Here is a 20,763-nt window from a genome sequence, read left to right as displayed (position 1 = left end):
ATATGGGAGCTATATCCATATCTGAACCGATTTAATGGTTTCTAGGATGAATTCCGTCCTAATTGCCATCGGAAGGTATCCAAATTAGGAGTAAGGGTTTCTTAATATAGATGCCTTTAAATATAAATAAGAATTTACAAATATATATATTTTCTTGAAATAACAAAATTATTTCTCTACAACAAATACAACTACAAATAGTCATAAGACCAATAATCGTCATAAGACAAATAATCGTTAAAAACCGCGATTATTGCTGTGAAAAGTCTGGAGAATTATTCTAAAAATCCTTGATTGTTGCTCCGAGACTTTCTGATATAAATTTTTAAAACAAATCCTCTTAAAGTCCCTTAAAAAATATTTCCAAAATCCAAGGTTGTGGTTTAAGGACGCGCAGCAACAAGAGTTCGGCAACTGATTCACTTAGAGACCTTTCTCCAAGGATCTATGTCTGAGAAGAATGTTGGAATTTCTATCTCTCACCTTCAAAATAGGCTATTCCTCTTGTTGGATAACATGGGACATCTGCAAAGTAGATTTTCAATCGTCTCTACCTCTTCTTCATCTTCACATAGTCTACTGTATTTAGAAGCAACATAGTACCATCTTGAGTTCACATATCTACTACTGCAGTGACCAGTCAGTATACCCACCATGATTTTTAGATCAGACCAACTAATTGAAAGAAGAAAGTTTGTTCTTCTCCTCAAGATTACCGGCCGGAAGGCCTTAGTTACCATGCAACCGGTTTTCAAGTACCATATTTTTCTAGCTTCTTCGATAAGGGATTTTTGAAGAAGCTAAAGTAATAGCTTATTGGTGGTTTAACAGTCTCGTCGATCGGTATATCAATCGACTGGGATCCGCTTCGAACTATATCATCAGCCACTATATTTTAGGGAATAAATATGAATGCACCTATTTCAATGCTACTTTTCAATTCCTGGATTTACAATCAAGATATTTTGCAAGTATGTCTTCCACTCAATATGATATTAAAATGACAAATTGTAAAATCTGAAACTATATAAAAGGTTTTTGTGGAGCGATTTTTCCACCAATGACATACCTAAAAATAACAACATGAAAGCTTAACCCTTTCAGTGTTTTTGTCAAATATATTTGACATTTAAAAGTACTCTCTTTCTTTGCCATTTTTTGTTTTTCTTACGAACCGTTAGTTTTGATATTTTTTAATAACAGACACGTTCGCTATTTAAAAATATTGCAGTTATATTCTATTAGTTTCGTTTTCGAATTTCTGAGCACATTTTAGTAAATTAGTACGGAATTTCAGATTTTTATCTCGACAAAAATTTTCATTGACACTGAAAGGGTTAAATGGGTTTATAGTCATCACATTAACCAACCCATCATGACTGTCGGCTCATTTAAAACTTAGTTTTAATTCTATATTAGAAGACTTAAGCTATTTTAAAAATGAACGTCGCATGCCATGCGCTGCATGATTATTGTTAAAAGATGAATGAATTGTGAAAATGAGAAGATTTCCAACACTCCACTCAAATAAAAATGCGTTCATTGGCTCGATCTTTATCTACAACTGGCCTGACCAGACCCATGAATTTCATGCAATGTTTGTCAAACTAATTAATAATTTTTTCCTAAAAGATAAACAAAATAAAATCGAACTAATTATCAGTTAATAAATAAAAAAATACATATGTACATGTATGCATGAAGGCAAAAAAAAAAAAACAACAACGAAAAAAGCAAATATTTAATGGGCCAGAAATCAAGTAAACAAATTTAAAAAAAAAATGCAAGAAAGGAATAAAACAGCAAACGAAAACAATTTATAAGATAGTAAAAGTAAAGCTAAAGAAATGTAAAGAGATACACCCACCCCATAAGAAAATGAAGAACAACGTAAGTCCATGGTGGGTGTAGTAGAGGATGCCGATTCTAAAATAAAAATCATCGAAAGAGAAAAAAAGACAGCAAAGGAGGAAGTTGACAAAAAAAAAAAAAGAAAACGGAAACGTGACAAAAGAAGAAAAAAAACAAATAATGATATGAGTAATTTCTTAGCAAATCCCATGTGCATGTGATGCATCATAGTACGACATATACCCACCCCCTAGATTAGGCGTCGAACTGACATGTAACAATGTTGTTGCTGTTAAACCTTCAGCACATGAACTGCAATTCATACACTCTTGACATGTTGTCTGTTGTTGTTGGTGTTGCTGCTGATGCAGATGTTGCTGCTGTTGTTGACGTTTGCATATTTGACATTGCATATGATTTTGACGACAATAGCTGTGGGCATTGTTACGTCTATAATGCGAACTGCGACGATATGGTGACCAATTATTTGCTGGCTCATTACAATTGCCACCAGCAGCACAAACGATTTTCTCAAAACTATTTCCCATTGTATGGGTAGGTGGAGATTTGTCTTTTTGATTTCAATCTTTTTTAGATGCTTTGTGTTGCAAGAGATTTTCTTAAAATATTGATTTTTAATTGGCTACAAGAGGACATGAAAACGCACATTACATAAATGTTTAGAAACGCAAGGAAAATTGCAATTTTATTTTGTTCCTATTGCCATTCGTGTGTGTCCTTTGATAGAAAACCAACACTCATTATAGTGATGTATTGAATTTGGATGTTTGAATTGATAGATATATCTTCTACTTCCTACACTTTATATGAGATTTATTTGAGATTTATGAAATTTGCACCATATGCAATTTTTTGGAAAATGTGGAAATATGCGTGAGGTAACAGACATAACGGACCGAAATATTCCATTTTCATACTTCATCTAAATTTTATGCGAAATCATAAATTACGATAAATTACTTATTCATATTAGATTTCTGGTTAAGAGAAACATTTAGATATAGCAAGTTGTAAAGAATCACCGACTTATTTCGCAAGTTATAACAGTTATAAGTATTGGAAATTGTGACCCTTTGTGGGTGAGGTACCAGAAGGTGTTGCCAGATATAAAATATTAATCTTCACAACAGATCTTGCGTTTGCAAAAATATTTGGATGTGTGAAATGTGAAGACAGTTTGATGCTTATCTCGCTTTCTTTGAGCATTTTGTTTTTCAGAAATTTTGAACCCTATGTGGGGGAGGTACCAGAAGAATTGGCCTGATCTGTACCATCCTTATAACAGATCTTGTGGTTGTGGATGTTAATTTCTCGTTTTATGAGCTTCATGGATACTCTAAATTTTGACCTTTTGTGGGGGAGGTACCAGAAGAAGTGAACCGATACGTCCCATCTTCACATCAGACCTTGGGTTAATACAAATATTGTGATGTGTGTAATTCGAGGAGAACCGGACGTAATTACGGATTTTATGATCATTTTATGTATTCAAAATTTTGACCCCTTGTGAGGGATGTACCAGAAGGAATGGCAGACGTGCCAAGTCTGAATGGATTTGGATGTTAATTTCGCGTTTTATGAGCTTCATGGATATTCAAAAATTTGACCCTTTGTGGGGGAGGACCAGGAGGTGTGGACCGATATATCCCAACCCCACATCAAATCTTGTGTTAGTAGAAATAATGGTAGTCTGCACCGATATTGTCCATTTTCGCACCTGACCTAGCACTGATGCAAATTTTAGGATTTGAGATCAAAAAACTGAAACCAGACTGCTACAATTTCAAAGCGACTCGTCCGACAGCTGTTAAAATTATTCCAGTGACAGCTCATTATATTGTTTACAAGCGTACAAAAGCATTTTGGTGAGAATTTTCCAGAAAAAAAGTTATTCGTGATGGAATTTAAGCGTGATAGCGTGATTTCTTTACATTTGGCTGGAAAACCACAAGTGGCTATCTCGTTACAGCACTCCTGCATTTAAATGTGAATAAATTGTTTGTGTCTCGTACCATCGCTCGTTACCGTGATACTGGTAGCGTAGCCCGACGTCAAGGAAGTGGACGGAAGAAAACAGTAACATCAGCAGAAATGGTTCGAAATGTAATGAAGCGACTGAACATATCGCAATATTCCATTCGGCAAATATTGAAAAATGAGCTCGGGATAAAGCCATTGAAATTCCAAAGAGTGCAAGAACTTACACCGCAACAGCAAGAAAATAGACTCAAAACAGCTAAAGAGTTGCTTCGCTTGGCCGGAATTGGAAAACTGTCGAATTTGGTTTTCTCCGACGAGAAAACATTCGCTGTTCAGCAATTTGCAAACAAACAAAAGGATCGTGTTTACTTGCCAAAGAGGTCAGCTGAAAATGTGCACCTTCGGTTGGCCACCAGAACTCAATCGCCGACCATGGTGATGGTGTGGGCCAAAACAGACGATGGTCGCTCTCCGCTCGTATTAATCGATCGTGGCATCAGAATAAGCCGAATATCATCGCGAAAATATTCTGGAGGGTGTATAAAAGCCTTGGGCACGCCAACATTTTGGCCGCAAACCTTGGCCACCAAAATCCCCGGATACCAACCCGGTGGACTACTGTGTCTTGAGTATTTTGGAAAGCAAGGTTGGCACAAAAGATTACCAAAGTATCGATCACCTCAAGCAACCGCTTCGCTGGGAATGCGCCAAAATACCGCAGAGCAATATTCGGGCAGCGTGTGACGTTTTCATTGGCGGTTTGAATGCCATATTTCGTGCCAAAGGTGACCACTTCGAACAAATCTAAGCGTTTTCTAAAATTTGATGCTATTTCCGACATTTTTTTTTTTTTGCTTTCATTCAATAAAATTAAAAAAAAAAACAAATAAAATAGGAGCTAAGTTCGGCAGGGCCGAACTTTTAATATCCTCCGCCATTTGGAAAGAACTTGAAACTTTTCCAAAAACTTTCGGAAACTACCAATTAAATGAAATGATATATGAAGACGTGGACCTGCTTACGAACTTTTTTGTCATAGGCTGTAGTACCCATTACGAACTTCAAACACCAAATTTGAAACAATTCCGGTGAATAATTTTGCCCAAATCATAAAAATGCCGAGTATCGAGAGGTACCGTTATATGGGGGCTATACGAAGCGTAGACCTGAATACAAAAATTTTTTGTCATAGGCTGTAGCACCCATTACGAACTTCAAATACGACATTTGAAATAATTGCGGTAAATAATGTCGCTACAATCATCAAAATACCGAATATCGCGATGTACTGTTATATAGGGGATATACGAAGACGTGGACCTTCATACGAAATTTTTTTCATAGATTGTAGTAACCATTAAGATTTCCCAATACGAAATTTGAAACAATTCCGGTGAATAATTTTGCCCAAATCATAAAAATACAAAATATCGGGAGCTACCGTTATATGGAGGCTATACGAAGACGTGGACCTGCATACAAAAATGTTTATCATAGGCTGTCGTACCCATTACAAACTTCAAATATGAAATTTAAAATGATTCCGATAAATAATGTCGCTGATATCATAAAAATACAGAATATCAGGAGGTGCCGTTATATGGGGGCTATACGAAGACGTGGACCGACAGGGCCCATTTACGAACTTAACCTGCCTACTGGTAAACTATGCATGTATGCAAAATTGTAGTCTTCTACCTCAATTTGTTCGAGAGATAGCATGATTACAACAGACAGACAGACGGACATCGCTAGATCATCTTAGATTGTTACGCTAATCCAGAATATATATACTTTGTGGGGTCTAATATGAATATTTCGAGGATTTACAAACGGAATGACAAAGTTAATATATTCCCCATAGAATGGTGTAGGGTATAAAAATGTAAAAATTATGGCGTTTGACTTTGTTGCAGTTTTTTTATCTCACCCTGTGTGCAACTTGTTTCCCTATAAAATCGATTCAAAAATACTCGCCATAAAGAAGTGCCAACATTGCAACCGTTTCATAATATCAATAAATAGCTATCATTCATAGCCAATTAAATGTCACATAGTAATTTAATTTTACATAATACGCCTTCAAATAATTGCAGCCAAGAGTAATATCCGGCTTTTGGGACATTCGTAGAAACGTTTAATTCCCCACGATTACTCTTGAAAATAAATTGATTTGTCAATATCCTCTTTAAATCATCGTTAAGACCCTTATCGAAATCCAATTAAATCCAAGTAAGTCATTCACATAACAAGTAATCTCGTTTACTTTCCTCCCACACAATGTCGTCGTCCTTGTTTGTTCCTCCCTAAAGAAGTAAATAAAAGCAACAGCAAATTGTGTTTTCTTTTGCAGCAACAACGACCAACAAAAAATCATATCCTTACTCTCCAAAAACAACAAAATCATCATCGTTGAGGAACATATGACTTGGTGTACAGAAATTCCGACAACTACAACACAATTATATACGCTACACTTCAAGGCCATTTTAAGCGAAAACTTAACACTTATTGATTTTTCGATATGTGTGTGCATTTTTTTTTTGCTAAAATACAGAAGAAGAACCACAAATAAACCAAAACATTTAAACAAATGCATGCATGGGATATTAGATAGTGGGAAGTGGGAGAGGAATTGAGCAGGGGGTTTTTTTGACTACGCCAAATGACAAATTTCAAATTCTACATAAATCATTATTAATTGTCTAGCCAATGAGGAAAGAAGAAGGAGCAAAAACGTTTATAATTAGTAACAGGAAATTACATTGCCATCATGACCCAAGAAAAATTCCGGACGTTGATGGGTACGCTCAATGCCGCCGCTGCCTGCTAACGAGGTATGATGGGATTGTTGTGATGACACGGCTGCAGCGGCGGCGGCCGCGGCTGCTGCTTGTTGGGAAGATTGTTGACGCAGATCCTGGTAACCTGACTCTAGTTCGGTGTAGGACATCTTTTCACAGTTAATGTTGATGCTGCTGCTACTTCTGCTGCTGCTGCTACTGGCGAAGAACCTTGAGAATGTGTTGATGGCGGTGGTGGTGTTGGTGTCAAGGTCTTGGTGCTTGATGATGATGCTGGTGCTGCTAAATCTAGGTGTGCCTTCTTTTGTGGATCCGTGAGTAGGCGAAATGTTTCAGATGTCTGACGGTTTTGAGGGGTAGATGGTGTTTTTAGTAAAGTTTTTGGGGAATTTTGTAGTGAATGCATTAATCTGAATTTGCTGCAATATGCACACAATTACGAAGGAAGAAATTACGGACTTGATTACTTTTTCTTTTCTTTTGTGGGGGGTGAAAAGTGCAAAAAATCTAAACTTTTCTGCAACTTTTGCTGGGTGTTCCGGGGTTTCTTCACGAATTTTTCAAATTTTTTCGCACACAATACACACAAGAAGCAGCGAACAAACGAAGCATATCAAACCCAAAAATTTTCAAGTTGACCTTTAAGCACTCGTAATTAAAAAAAGAAAAGCACACACTTTCTTTAAAATTTCCAAATTTTTAACACTTTTCGAAGAAAACAATTCCACACTTCCGACCGTTATGTAATGCAATTTTAGGTATTTTTTCGCTTGATTTCTTTGCACCGAAATTGGCAAAATGATTTTTTGTGTATTTCCCAAGGCGTCTCACTAAATACACAACCATCCACGACAAATGACGACGGCAAAATTTTGTCTGTCAAACCAACATCTTCGACTTGATGTTGATGTTTTGTTGCTGCTTGTTTAGAATGGCTGGCGATAGAGGAAATGTGAAATTTTTGCGAATGTGAAGATAAAGTATGGTGAAAATATGTTGTTTAGAATAGGTTATAAAGCAAAATGGGAAAATTTTGCGCACGTTGAGATGGAATGTGGTGAAAATTTGTTAGTGTTTACTCGTTTGTTTAGAATAGGTTGCAAAGAAAATGTGAAAATTTTGCGAATGAGAAGATGGAGAATAGTGATGATTTGTACTATGTTTCTATAGACTACTGGCCACACATCAACTTTCAAGGATTACAAATAATATTTGCTAATGTTGCGTTCAGACAATAGAAAAAAATGCTTGGATTTGACAAAAAAAAACTGGGAAGTTCTGGAAAAATAGGAGAATATCCAGACTTCCTAAAAATGACTTCTTAGATAATAGATTCGTAAAACAAGAGAAATACAGCTATACAGGTTGTGCCCGTTTTCTTAAAAACTTATCTGTTCCAAATCTGCAAGAATGTCAAAGTTTTTACTGCGATAACCGATTTTCTCTAATCGAAAAAAAAATAAACAATCAAAACTTGTAGATTCTTGCAAGTGATACATCATGTTAACAAAAAGGCGATAGAACAGCTTCCTAAAACTAGAGAAATACAGCTCTAAGACTGTGCCCGCTTCCCGTCAGAATTACTCAAAATAATTGCTTTGTTCTAGAACTGCAACAATGAAAACCTTTTTACTACGATAGCCGATTTTTACCCTCCATACTATAATGGATTTGATGAGATTTGTCATTCCGTTAGTAACACCTCGAAATATACATTTTAGACCCCACAAAGTATATATATTCTTGATCAGCATAAAATTCTATGTCGATTTGGCGATGTCCGTCCGTCTCTGGAAATCACTCTAGCTTCCGAACGAATTAGAAGTAGGTTTGATAAAATTTTACTCAAATGTATATTATGTCTGAAGGACTTTTGGTATTGGAAATGGGCTATGTAGGTCCACGTTTTGGTATAGCCCCCATATAACGGTACCTTCCGATATTCGGTACATTGATGATTTTAGCGACATTATTCACCAGAATTTTTTCAAATTTGGTATTTGAAGTTCGTAATGGATACTACAGCCTATGACAGAAAATTGTCAGCGCAGGTCCATGTCTTCTTATACCCCCATATAACGGTATCTCCTGATATTCGGTATTTTAATGATTTAAGCGACATTATTCAACAGAATTATTTAAATTTGGTATTAGAAGTTCGTAATGGATACTTCAGCCTAAGACAGAAAACTGTCTGTGTAGGTCCACGTTTTGGAATAATAGTTCCTCTTTATATTCGGTATTTTGATAAATTTAGCGACATTATTCACCGGAATTGTTTCAGATTTGGTCTTTGTTCGTAATGAATAATTCAGCCTATGACAGAAAATTGTATGTGCAGGTCCACGTCTTAGTATAGCACCCATATAAAAGTACCTTACGATATTCGATATTTTGACGATTTTAGCGACATTTTTCACAGGAATTGTTTCAAATTCGGTATTTGAAGTTTGTAATGGATACTTTACGATAATACACATTATTTTCCTTGCAGAAGGTCTCCAATTTGAATAAACACTTATTATCAACATAAATTTCTACACATTAACTTTTTGATACAAAATGTTTGACTATTTTTAATTCTCCTTTGGTTGCGTATTTATACGTAAACAAAAATCAGCTCAGCAGCATTTATATCTTCATACAGGTGTTTCTGAACAAACAGGGTTAAGCCACTGGATCTATTAAACCCTGTGGCTAAATCTTCAAAAGTGCAAATGCGCCATTAACCTACTTAATGAATACAAATATGTAACCGTTATTTATGTCTACATGCAGTCCTGTCAAGTCTACGTAATCGTTACGTTATACTAATCACCCCCACTTCAACAACGTACAACGTGGTCAGCTGTAAGCTGACTGTCGAGTTCACATTTTACATTTGACGTGTTGCCTCTTCCTGCATTCGCAAGAATGAAATCCCCCGATTTTGGGGAAAAAGTTGCCAATACTGACAACGCTGGACAACGTAATTGTGGTCAAAATAAAACAGTAACAAAAACAAAGTAAAAAAATATAAATAAACAAAGGCTACAACGTCAAATCAATTGTGAAATACACAGAGAAGTGCATATCATCCTGGGGGAACACTAATTCGGAAAATCAGCGTCGGAAAGCCAAGGAAAAAATAAACCTTGATGAACTGCTTTACTTGCCTTCGAAACTCGAAATAATCTTGGTGATAATATTCCATAAAGATGTCCCAAATAGATAATATTATCATTCAAGTAAGGGCACGTCTACAAGCACTTGCCATTAAATTATGGCTGGAGCCATACTACTATGAGGAAGTTGGTTGTGTGGAAGATGAGATAGAGGTAAGTTGCATTATCTGATCGAATTGCTTGCAATGATAACACCACGTGTACCACGTGTTTCTTTTTTTGTTGGTATAGAAATTGGCTGAAAGCTTTAGCAACAATTTGGGCATATCAAAATCCAATTGTAAACTGGCCTTAAGTGAACTGCAAGAAGGTGCCTTAAGGAAGCTGGCTGCCCGTAAAGAGTTTGAACAGACTGGTGTGTATAGTTTAAATCTACTATGAAATTGTAGAACATAAATATGCATGTGACGTGGAACAATTTATTTTATTCTACAGGTTTGGCCACATTCAGTGTGCGACGCATAAACAATCGTCAGGGTACCCAAAACATAGTTGAAGTAAAATGTTCCCTGAAGGCATTGGGTAGTGAGTTACATGAAAAAATAGCCCAGGCATTGGATGTGGTTGATGCTAGTCGCATAAAGTGTATATCATCGGGTAAAATTGTCAATTCCGAGATGACACTAGACTCGCAGGGTCTTAAGAACAATCAACAGCTAATGGTGATTGTCAGTGAAATTGATCTGGCATCAGCACAAAATCAAGAGGAGGCCATGTATGATCGTATACGTAAAATTAAAATGGATGTTGAGGCCATTGTCGATTCTAGTCAACAATTGTTTGAGGTAATGTGGTTTCATGTGTTGTAGTTTTTGTTTTAAAGTATTTTTTTATTTTCTCTGTAATAGATGGAAGATCAAGATGGCAATCCCGTTTTTCTACCACCCGCCGAAAATCGTGCCCTTCTGATGGCCATGAGTTATTATGAAAAAGCTCGAGCTGCCATGAAACGTGAACACTATGATGAAGCTTTAATTCTCCTATTGGAATCAGATGAAAAATTCATAACGTGTAATTCGAAATTTTTGGAAGCAGTTGATAATTATGCCTTAGTCAATTTGGATATTGTTTGGTGTTATTTGTGCCTAAAGGTATGCTATGGTTTTTGGGGAATTTTTTAAATATTGTTGCGCAGAGGGAAGGTGTGCCATCAGTCGTTTGTGGATTAACAGAAATTCCAGTTCATTCATTTTTTGTTACATTAGAAATTAAAACTTCCTCAGTGAAAGATTCAATACGGTCCACATGCTCTGGGCAAGCGGCACAATATTTGAATGAAATGATTATTTGAAGAAAAATTTTAAATTTTTGAATATTGACTTATCGAATTGCCACATCTTTAATGAACATAAACTACATATTGTCATCTATTATACTTATATTTGCCTTCAAGCGGACCTCATTCTTGTCGCACCGCGTTTAAGCCGGTTAAGATACATCCAGACAGATTTTAATGAAAGAAAATTTTTCAGAAAATCCACAGTTTATTTAGGAATTGAAAGAGAGATAGAATGAAAAAAGGCCATTATTTGCATTCCAATAGAAAAAAGCCTAGAACAGGGTTTAAAACAGACGATGTTCTAAAAGCTTGCCAGTGTCCAGTTAACCCACTCGACCCAAGAATAAATTCCATAGGAAATTTATGTAAATGACGCGTCAAAGGTTCTGCTGGGTTGAAATCAAATCCAAATGGGTGTGGCACACCCGCCTTTCATATTTGCCTTTTTGCTATGATAATATAGTTTCCTTAATCTCTTACAGAATGTAACCCAGTTACCTCATGCTCAACGTCGCCTTGATATATGCGAGAAAAGTTTTCGCCGCTCCTATGGCGAAAATCTCCAACGTCTGATAACCCTAAAGGGAAATGGCTGTGCTGAAAAAGCGCTCATAATGCGTTTACATTTGTTGCAAGGGGTTGTGCTGTTCCATCAAAATCGTCGCAACGAAGCCTATGAAAAGTTAATAGTTGCCGGTACTGAATTGGATGCACTTAAAGTGGATGATAGTTTGGTGGTGGCATTAATGGAAATGGGTTATGAACCCTATGAAGCACGTTTGGGACTAAGAGCTTGTGGTGGAAATCTAGAGCAAGCTATTAATTTTATACATGAACGTAAAGCCAAACTGAGAGAGGCAAGACAAAATTCCAAAGAAGAACGAAAATTGAATGCGAAATTGGCTAATGAAAATAATGGCAATGGCAAGGATTGGGTGAATCCACGCAGTGTTTGTACCCTCATGGAAATGGGCTATGCAAGAGATGTGGTCGTTGAGGCCTTGAAACGTAGTAAAAATGATGTTCCCAAGGCCGTAAGTACTTGAACTTAGAAATAATTGAAAAAAGTAATGAAATACCTTATTTTTTGCAGTTGGATTTATTAAACACCAATGCCGATGAGTTAAGTCGTAGTCTTCCTCCACCACAAACAGCTGATACAGAAATTTTGACACAACTGCAACAATTGGGTTTCAGCGAAGAAATGGCCCGCGTTGCCTTGGAAACCACCCAAAATAGTTTAGACAAGGCAATTGAATTTCTAATCAAAACACATGGCAGCGAAACGGAACTACTGTCAGCAATGGAACGTATTTCGACAAGTGCTGCTGCTGCCGCCTCTGCCATTGTTGCCAACCAAGACAACGAAGGACCTTCTACATCCTCTGGTGTCTCGTCGTTGGTAAGCAAAACCCTGGAAAAGGCTCAAAAAGAAATGGAATCCCTAAAGGCCTATAAACGTTTCACCGAAGAAATGCCTGACAATGAACATGACTACTTGGATTTACCGCTCGTGCAAGAGGAACAAATTCTTGCCGAATACAAACGTCTGCTGGAACAATAGCAGTGACCGCAATACACAAAACACAAGCAATAACATAAATTGTTAACAAAACAAATATTATAAACTGTTGTTTATATTTCCTCTTTTTTATTTTTTAAAATGTTTTTCTTTAATTGTTTTATGGATTTTAGATGTTTGTTTTTTTTTTATAAAATTGTTTTTTATTGAATTTGGCCATTTATACTGTTATAGATATAAAATGTTTTTATTTCTTTTTGTAATATTTTGAAAAAAAAAATCTATATATTTTTCTAAATAAATTTACATATCTTTAAAAAGATTCGAAATTTTGTAAAATGGTTACAACGTATTACCTACAGTGACAATCATATAGATTTAATTATATCAAGGTCTTCTTTCCTATATGTTTTTAAAATCAATTATTTAAATCTGCTTTATTCATAGCCATTTAAATCTGAGATAGCCTTGATATCTAAACGTATTTATTAGGTATCTGATTTGGCAATAAAGTGTACATTGAACTTTGACTGAAATTAACGTAAAATGTTCTATTGTAAATTGAGTAAATATAATTACCATTAATTGAACAAATGTTTGGTCCACTACCCGGGACGCATATTGGAAAAATATGTATATTTTGGCAACATGTAATTGTGGCATGACAATAACTAATTATACCTCTACAACACTATGTGTTGGGGGTATTATAAGTATGATTGGGTCAAAAGATATGTAACACCTCAAAATATTGGTCTAGCACATAGGAATGTATGTATGGATCTTCCTATCTCGCCGAGATGAGTCGATCTAGCTATGTATGTCCGTCCATCCGTCTGTCCATGTTAATGTTCTAATCTTCTCGAAATTGAGAATGGAGGTGGGATTAGGGTTAGAATATTTTTTTTCTAAATTTTATAATTTTATAAGTAGCCGACCTTTGATTTTAAAATGAATATCTTCGGAACTACAACAGATATCAGCACATAGGACAACATTTTAGAAAGACAAAACGATTCCATTTTCGTCTTTAATATTCGCTAAACTCAATTTGAGCCTTTTTATACCCTACACCACCAGGGTACTATGTCTTTGTGCATTTGTTTTTAACATGGAGAAGATAGTGGGAGTCGATTTAATTCTGCCATGTCTTTTTGTGAACAAAATGCAGGTCGCATTTATTATCCGATTGAGATGGAATTTTGCAAACAATATTGGTTTGACCCAAGGACGAACCCTATTTAAAATTGGAGAGAATCTGTTCAAATTTAGATATAGCTCCCACATATATATCTCCAACCGATTTCGAGTTAATTGTGCACCAAATGGGCAATATCAGTCCAAATAACCTGAATTTTGGTACATTCGACGGAATTCAGTCTAGAAGCAAGTACAACAAATTTGGTGGAGATCGGTTCAGATATAGCTATAGCTCCAATATATATGTTTCATACGATTTGGCGTTTTAAGTCCCTCACATGCGTAATATGTATTCGACAACAATGATGTCTGGTACCGGATATTTGATAGAGCTCAGAAATACCTCTGCCAAATTTTATCGACATCGGTTTAGATTAGGATATAGTTCCCATATAAATCTTCAACCGATTTCGGGTTAATTGTCCACCAAATGGTCAATATCAGTCCAAAAGTCCCGAATTTTGGCACATCCGACGGAATTTAATCCAGTAGAATATAGATCGAATTAGGAGAAAATCGGTTCAGATATTGCTATAGCTCCAATATATATGTTTCATCCGATTTGGTGTTTTTTTCCCCTCACATTCGTAATATGCACTCCACAAGAATGAAATTTGGTACCAGATATCAGATAAAAGCCAGAAATTTTATCGACATCGGTTCAGATTATATATCTCCCATACATCCTACCGAATTCAGTCCAGAAGTGAGTACATCAAATTTGGAGAAAATCGGTTCAGATATAGCTATAGCTCCCATATATATGTTTGATCCGATTTGGTGTTTAAGTCCCTCACATTCGTAATATGCATTCGACAACAATGATATTTGATACCAGATATCTTATAGAGGTCGGAAATACCTTTTACCGAGATCGCCTAAGATTTGGATACAGCTTACACATATAAAATAATCCGATTTCAGGTCTTTTGTGCAAATAATGGCTAATATCAGCTCAAATGGAGTGAATTTCGGCCCCACCCGACTTTTGACATTTCCTTACGGGTTTCTTTATAGGGAAAATTTTTAGGACATAATCCCGACAGCAAAGGGTCATTATATCCATTTAAAAAGCGGAATTGCACAATTCTCGTTATTTCAATGGGGATTATGTCAGGTCTCCGAGAATCTCTTAAGAACGAAGTCCAAACTTGGGCAACGAACTGAGCGAATGGTTATTTTAAAGGAATTCAGGAGGACCTCTTCGTCCTAACTACATAATGTATCAAAGACGGAATTTGCTGACATTTTTTTTTTTGAAAAGATGTCTTCATGGATTCTCAGGTTGTGTAAATTTGGAATTGACCGATAGGTGATGCTACTCATAAAAAAACAATCAGGCTGCCGAATAAAGTCACTTGACAATTCCGGCAGTAGCTTCGTTATTATTTCCTCATTATTGTTTTGCTGCTATTCAAACGTATAATTACTGTTGAACATCTTCGTTTTTTATTATAATTTTACTTTTTTTGCGTTTGCATTCCTCTACTTGATTATTAATCATTTAATTAATTACTAACATTAACAACGGGCAGTCAGTCCGGCAGGCTGTCTGTCGCATTTTCGTCGCAAATCATTTGATTTTTTCGCAATAATTCTAATTTGTATTTTTTTATATTGTTGTTGCTGTTCTATAATCATCTCTAAATATCGATTGACAATATCCCATACCATCTCCCAGCCAGCCAATTGTAAATGGGGAGGAAAAAAATCTAATAAAAATAACTGCTTTTTCAACATGACTGGCCAGATATTAAATGTATGAAATTGCAAAAGCATTCAACTGTTGGACCTGGAGTTAAATGAGCTTTTTATTAAGCATGGTTTACGCTTGATTTGTTTGACGGCGGGCGGCAATTGTTGGCTGTGACAACAATTCACGAACAGAAGAAAATCATTTTGCGTGAAAAACGTGAATAGCAGCTAGAAGTTTTTCCGTGATGCCGGTTTATTTCCGATATTCTTGTTGATCGATTTCATGCTAGCTTATGGAAAACGAAAAACGCAAATATAAAACACAAGACTTCCCTTCAATTCTTTTTTTGATTTTTTATTAAGAGCAGAATTAACTTCTAGCTCTTCTATTAAAAATATATATTCTAGCTTTGTACAATGGTTTGGTTTCAGGATGCACAGTTAAAAGGGATTCGGCAGCTGCTTTACTCGGAGACCTTTCGTCCATTATGTTTATTCTAGGAAGAATAAAGTTGTGGTGATAGGTAAGGAAAGATAAATAAGTAAAAGAGAGAAGAAAGGAATTGTAGAGATAGCGCAAGAAATTTGGTGATCTTTGGGTCAAACAAGGCATATCAAAATATCTAAGTTATTTTTGCGGAAAGAATAGAAGACCTCGGCCTTTCTATAGAAAATTTATGTCGAAGACGGGTTTATTATTACAGACGGTCTACCAGAGACGTTTATTCTGCTTAACTCATAAAAAAATGCAAAAATCAAAAAACATTTGGGCGCCATAACAAGTAACAAAGCACACACACATATTGTATTTTTTAAAAAGTAGCAATTTTATGTAAGAGTAACTTTAATATTATTATTATTATTATTATTATTATTATTATTATTATTATTATTATTATTAATATTATTATTATTATTAATTATAAAAGACGTACATACAGGGTGAAATAAAAAACGATAGCCACTTGTGGTTTTCCAGCCAAATATAAAGAAATCAAACTATCTCTCTTGAATTCCATCACGAATAACTTTTTTTCTGGAAAATTCTCACCAAAATGCTTTTGTATGCTTGTAAACAATATAATGAGCTATCACTGGAAATATTTTTTCGTACAAATATAGGACAGCTGTCGAACAAGTGGCTTAGAAATGATAGTAGTCTGAAGTTTGTTGCAGTTTTTTCATCTCAATATTACTGATAAGGATTTTTTGGTCGAAATTTTAAACCGTTGAGCTATTCATCCAAGGCGTAGTTTTGGTGCTTTTTTCAAAATATGTTTAAAAATTCCATTTAATTATAAACCGGCCTTATAAAAATACTAACAAGAGCCCGCTAATTCGTCGACGAAAAACCAACTTAAAATTTTAGATTTGTCCAACAGATTTTTTAGGCCTTTTTAGTACCCAAAATATTCAAGGTCTTAATTCATAACATAATTAAATTTTTTCCTTCTTCGAACAGAATAATAGGAAAATGACCTCGATATCAAATTTCAGAATTTAAGCTCTACCCTTTCAACCAATGATAAATTTGGTACTATTTAGTACTTTTCGTACAATTATTGTACACATTTTCTAAACCATCTCCATATTTCAATGCACGATACTAACAGAGACCTCAATGTCAAATTTGAGGATTTCAGCCCTTTCACCCATTAACAAATTAAGTACCATTTAGTACTTTTCGTACAAATATAGGACGCATTTCCAAACTACTGCCTGAGATAATCTAATCTAGATATCAATTGTCAGACTTTCACCTCTATTCCTTCACCTAATACCACATTTAGTACTTTTCGTACAATTATAATACAAATTACAAAACTCCTCCACAATTTAACCACTGACACCAACAATCACATCCATATCAAATTTTAGGATTCCTGCTCTATACTTTCATCCACCACAAAATTTGGAACTATTTAGTACTTTTGGTACAATTAAAGCATAAATTTCCAATACCAAACAGAGACCTCAATATCAATTTTGATGATTTCAGCCCTATCCTTTCACCTAATAACAAATTAAGTACCATTTAGTACTTTTCGTACAAACATAGGACACTTTTCCGAACCACCTCAACATGTCCCGACTACACATGAACAGCGACCCCTTTACCAAATTTTAGATTTCAAGCACTATTTGTTCACCCAATACCAAATATAGTACTATTTATTATTTTTCGTTCACTTGTAGTACACTTTTCCAAAACGACCTCCATATCACAATCCCAGATACCAACAGCGACTTTAATATCAAATTTAGCTCTATCTCTTTACCCATTACCAAATATAGTACCAATTCGTACTTTTCGTACAATTACAGAACACATTTCCAAAACCACCTCCATATCTTAACCACATACATCAACAGTGACAATCATATCAAATTTCAGGATTCCAGCCCTCACCTTTCACTAATCATCAAATTTGGTACTATTTAGTAGTTTTCGTACAATTAAAGTACACATTTCTAATACCACCTCCATATTGCAATTCCAAATACCAACAGAGACTTCAATATTAAATTTGAGGATTTAAATTTCTGAATTTTATATCTATCCATTAACCCAATGCCAAATATAAAACCATTTAGTACTTTTCGTACAATTTTAGTACACATTTTCGAAACCTACCTATGAAGAGCGATCTTTAAACCAAATTTTAGATTTCAAGCTCTTTCTGTTAAACCAATACCAAATTGTACCAAATATAATACTATTTAGCACTTTTCCAAAACCAACTCTTTATCACAAACATATCACCATCAGGGACCTCAATATGAAATTTTTCAAATTCCAGTTTCATTTCAGTGCAGTAAGTTAGTAAGTAATTGTACACATTTCCGAAGCCACATTCATATGTCAAACTTTCTTTCCAACATTGATTCTCTACACGTTCACAAAATACCGAATGGTACCATTTTGGTAGTTTAGTAACATTTCAAAACTTTTCGTAACCTTAAAATTCGAATTTCCAAAAACTCTATGGTACATCTATCCTGCACTTCATCAGTGACCCTCATTTCAAATTTTAAAATTCTTCCTCATTCCGTTTGTTCAATAGAAAGTATTAAATTTTTAGTACATTTTAGTACTTTTAGTACGGATTTCCAAAAACCCAGCCTTATCACACCCTTACGCACCAAGAATGATCCTTCTTCAAGATTCTTCAAAAAAAAAACCCTTATCACACTCCTACCCACCAAGACCGACCCTCGTGCAAAATTTCTAGATTCTTACGGATTTCGATGGTATTTAGGGGATAAAATTTGTCAAAAACTTTTCTGAGGCGAATCTTTGTTTTTGTGTGAATATCTCAGATCTCTCTCTCTCTCCAAAGAGAAAGCATGGCAATGATGGATAAAAAAATCTTTTTGAATATTCATTGTAGAAAATAACCTTTGTACAAAATAATATATCCAAGTCATATATATTTGCTTTGTCACCGTTATTCCAGGCATGAGGATTTTATATATCCATTCCTACACAAAAAACGAGCTGTTGATTAATAACGATTACAGATAATTAATCACATCTGTCCGCTATTGTTATCGACAATTATTTGTTTGTTTTTTTTTTGTCACTTATTATAAATTTATAATTAATGTCATATCGTTGTCAGGATCTGAAATTTATTTTATTTTAATTATGATGATTTCTTTCCATGTAAAAGACGTTAAACCGTTAATTAATAGCATTCGTGTGCTATTCGGTTAATAATGGAGGAGGTTATTATACATTTGTAAGGGGGAGGATGCTATAAGTTCATTGTGGGCCTAATGACTTAAAAATAAAAATATTGATAAAAAAGAACGTTGGTCAAAAAAAAAAAAAATATATATATATAAATAAAATTAAATAAATATATAAATAAATTAAATTAAAAATTGGTATTTTTTACGAACATTATTGGCTGGTTTAATGTTTAATGGTCATATATTTACTGCGTTTCCATACTTTTAATTATTAAATTTCAAAGGATTTTTGGTCATAATGAAGGGAATTAAAATTTTCGCACTTGGCGAACTTTATGTCTTTTCATTTGCCTCAATTTTAACAGCTTTATTCTGTCTTTAATTTTTCACAAATCAATGAGCTAAATTTTATAGTTAACTAGCAAAGTGCGCACTGCTTCATCAGCGAAAAATCGACCATAAAATTTTAGATTCGTCCAATAGTTCGTTTTTGGCCTCAAAAGAATAATAAATATTTATCTATTGCAACAAAATGTCTTCAAAATTCTTCTTTTTGAAGTTAACCGAGGAGGATAAAAGTAAAACCATTGCATAATGGACCCACATCCTATTTTTCTGTCCAAAAACTATTTCAACGTCTCCATATGTAAACCCTAGAAACCAACAGTGACCTAAAAATCATTTTTCTGAATTTCAGCTCTATCCCTTTCACTCAATACCAAATTTAGCAAATGTGTCTAACCCTACCTCTCCATCCTAAACACCAAACTTAGTAATATTTAAAGCACACTTTTCCAAAACCACACCTATATCTTAATCTGAGTCTCAGATACCAAAAGAGACTTAAAATCAATCGTCAGGATTTCAGCCTACCCTTTACCCAATACCCTATTTAGTACCACTTTGAAATTTTCGAACAGTTATAGTACACATTTCCAAAACCACCTCCACATCTTTACCACTGGCACCAATAGTGACATAAATATTATATTTTAGGACTTCAGCTCTATTCCTCCATCCAATACTAAATTTGGTACTATTTAGCAATTTTCGTACAATTAAAGTACACATTTTCAAAATACCCTCTATATCTCAATTCCAGATACCACAATATCAAATTTGAAGATTCCTACGCTATCCCTTCGCCCAATACTCAATTTAGTACAATTTAGTAATTTTCGTGTAATTTAAGTACTCATTTGCAAATCAATCTCAGACACCAACAGAGACTTCAGTATTAAATTTCAGCTCTGTAATTCCTCCATTACCCAATTTAGCACAATTATAGTACACATTTCCAATTACCCCTCCATATTTCAATCCCAGACATCAGCAGAGATATCCATATCAAATTTAAGGCCAGCTCTATTCCTTCATCCAATGTCCAATTTTGAACAATCTACACAACACAATCTCCATACCTCAGGCATTGAAATTCCAAAAAGTACAAGTACTTAGTAAAGGAAAGAGTTTCTTTGCTTGGCCGAAAGTGGTGAACCGCCGAATTTGGTTTTCTCCAAACAGCCGCCATAACAGCCGATGGTCGCTCTC

General features: G+C 34.9%; 2 protein-coding genes across 6 annotated transcripts in view; one reads left to right on the top strand and one right to left on the bottom strand.

Annotated features, from left to right (window-relative positions):
• LOC101898430 (inositol hexakisphosphate and diphosphoinositol-pentakisphosphate kinase) overlaps positions 1-12,294 on the bottom strand; it is a 53,230-nt gene extending 40,936 nt beyond the window's left edge. The window contains exons 1-2 of one of the 5 annotated variants that reach the window (XM_059129859.1): positions 2,099-2,414; positions 1,868-1,926 (exon numbers count right to left, since the gene is read on the bottom strand). In XM_059129859.1, the coding sequence (XP_058985842.1) occupies positions 1,868-1,926; positions 2,099-2,399 (360 nt within the window). In that variant the 5' untranslated portion in view covers positions 2,400-2,414. Of the gene's footprint in view, positions 1-1,867; positions 1,927-2,098; positions 2,415-6,616; positions 7,845-12,178 lie in introns of those variants that run through there. The other 4 variants (XM_059129863.1, XM_059129860.1, XM_059129862.1 and 1 more) reach the window with 4 other exon arrangements.
• Positions 9,584-12,943, top strand: LOC131806003 (NEDD8 ultimate buster 1-like). Its single transcript, XM_059129867.1, has 6 exons — positions 9,584-9,973; positions 10,052-10,175; positions 10,256-10,605; positions 10,669-10,911; positions 11,582-12,133; positions 12,193-12,943. Exons 1-6 carry the CDS (start codon positions 9,854-9,856, stop codon positions 12,661-12,663), a joined length of 1,860 nt encoding a protein of 619 aa, XP_058985850.1. The 5' UTR covers positions 9,584-9,853; the 3' UTR covers positions 12,664-12,943.
• The last annotated feature ends 7,820 nt before the right edge of the window (positions 12,944-20,763 follow it).

Source organism: Musca domestica, unplaced genomic scaffold (assembly GCF_030504385.1).
Source record: "Musca domestica strain aabys unplaced genomic scaffold, Musca_domestica.polishedcontigs.V.1.1 69, whole genome shotgun sequence".
Classification (NCBI taxonomy): Eukaryota; Metazoa; Arthropoda; class Insecta; order Diptera; family Muscidae; genus Musca; species Musca domestica.
This window is presented reverse-complemented; position numbering and strand designations above follow the sequence as displayed.

Bases quoted from the DNA above. Each gene is read 5' to 3' on its own strand.
- LOC131806003 (XM_059129867.1), top strand. From the start codon at position 9,854: ATGTCCCAAATAGATAATATTATCATTCAAGTAAGGGCACGTCTACAA. The intron at 9,974-10,051 runs GTAAGTTGCATT...TTGTTGGTATAG, and splicing joins GTGTGGAAGATGAGATAGAG to AAATTGGCTGAAAGCTTTAG. The intron at 10,606-10,668 runs GTAATGTGGTTT...TCTCTGTAATAG, and splicing joins CTAGTCAACAATTGTTTGAG to ATGGAAGATCAAGATGGCAA.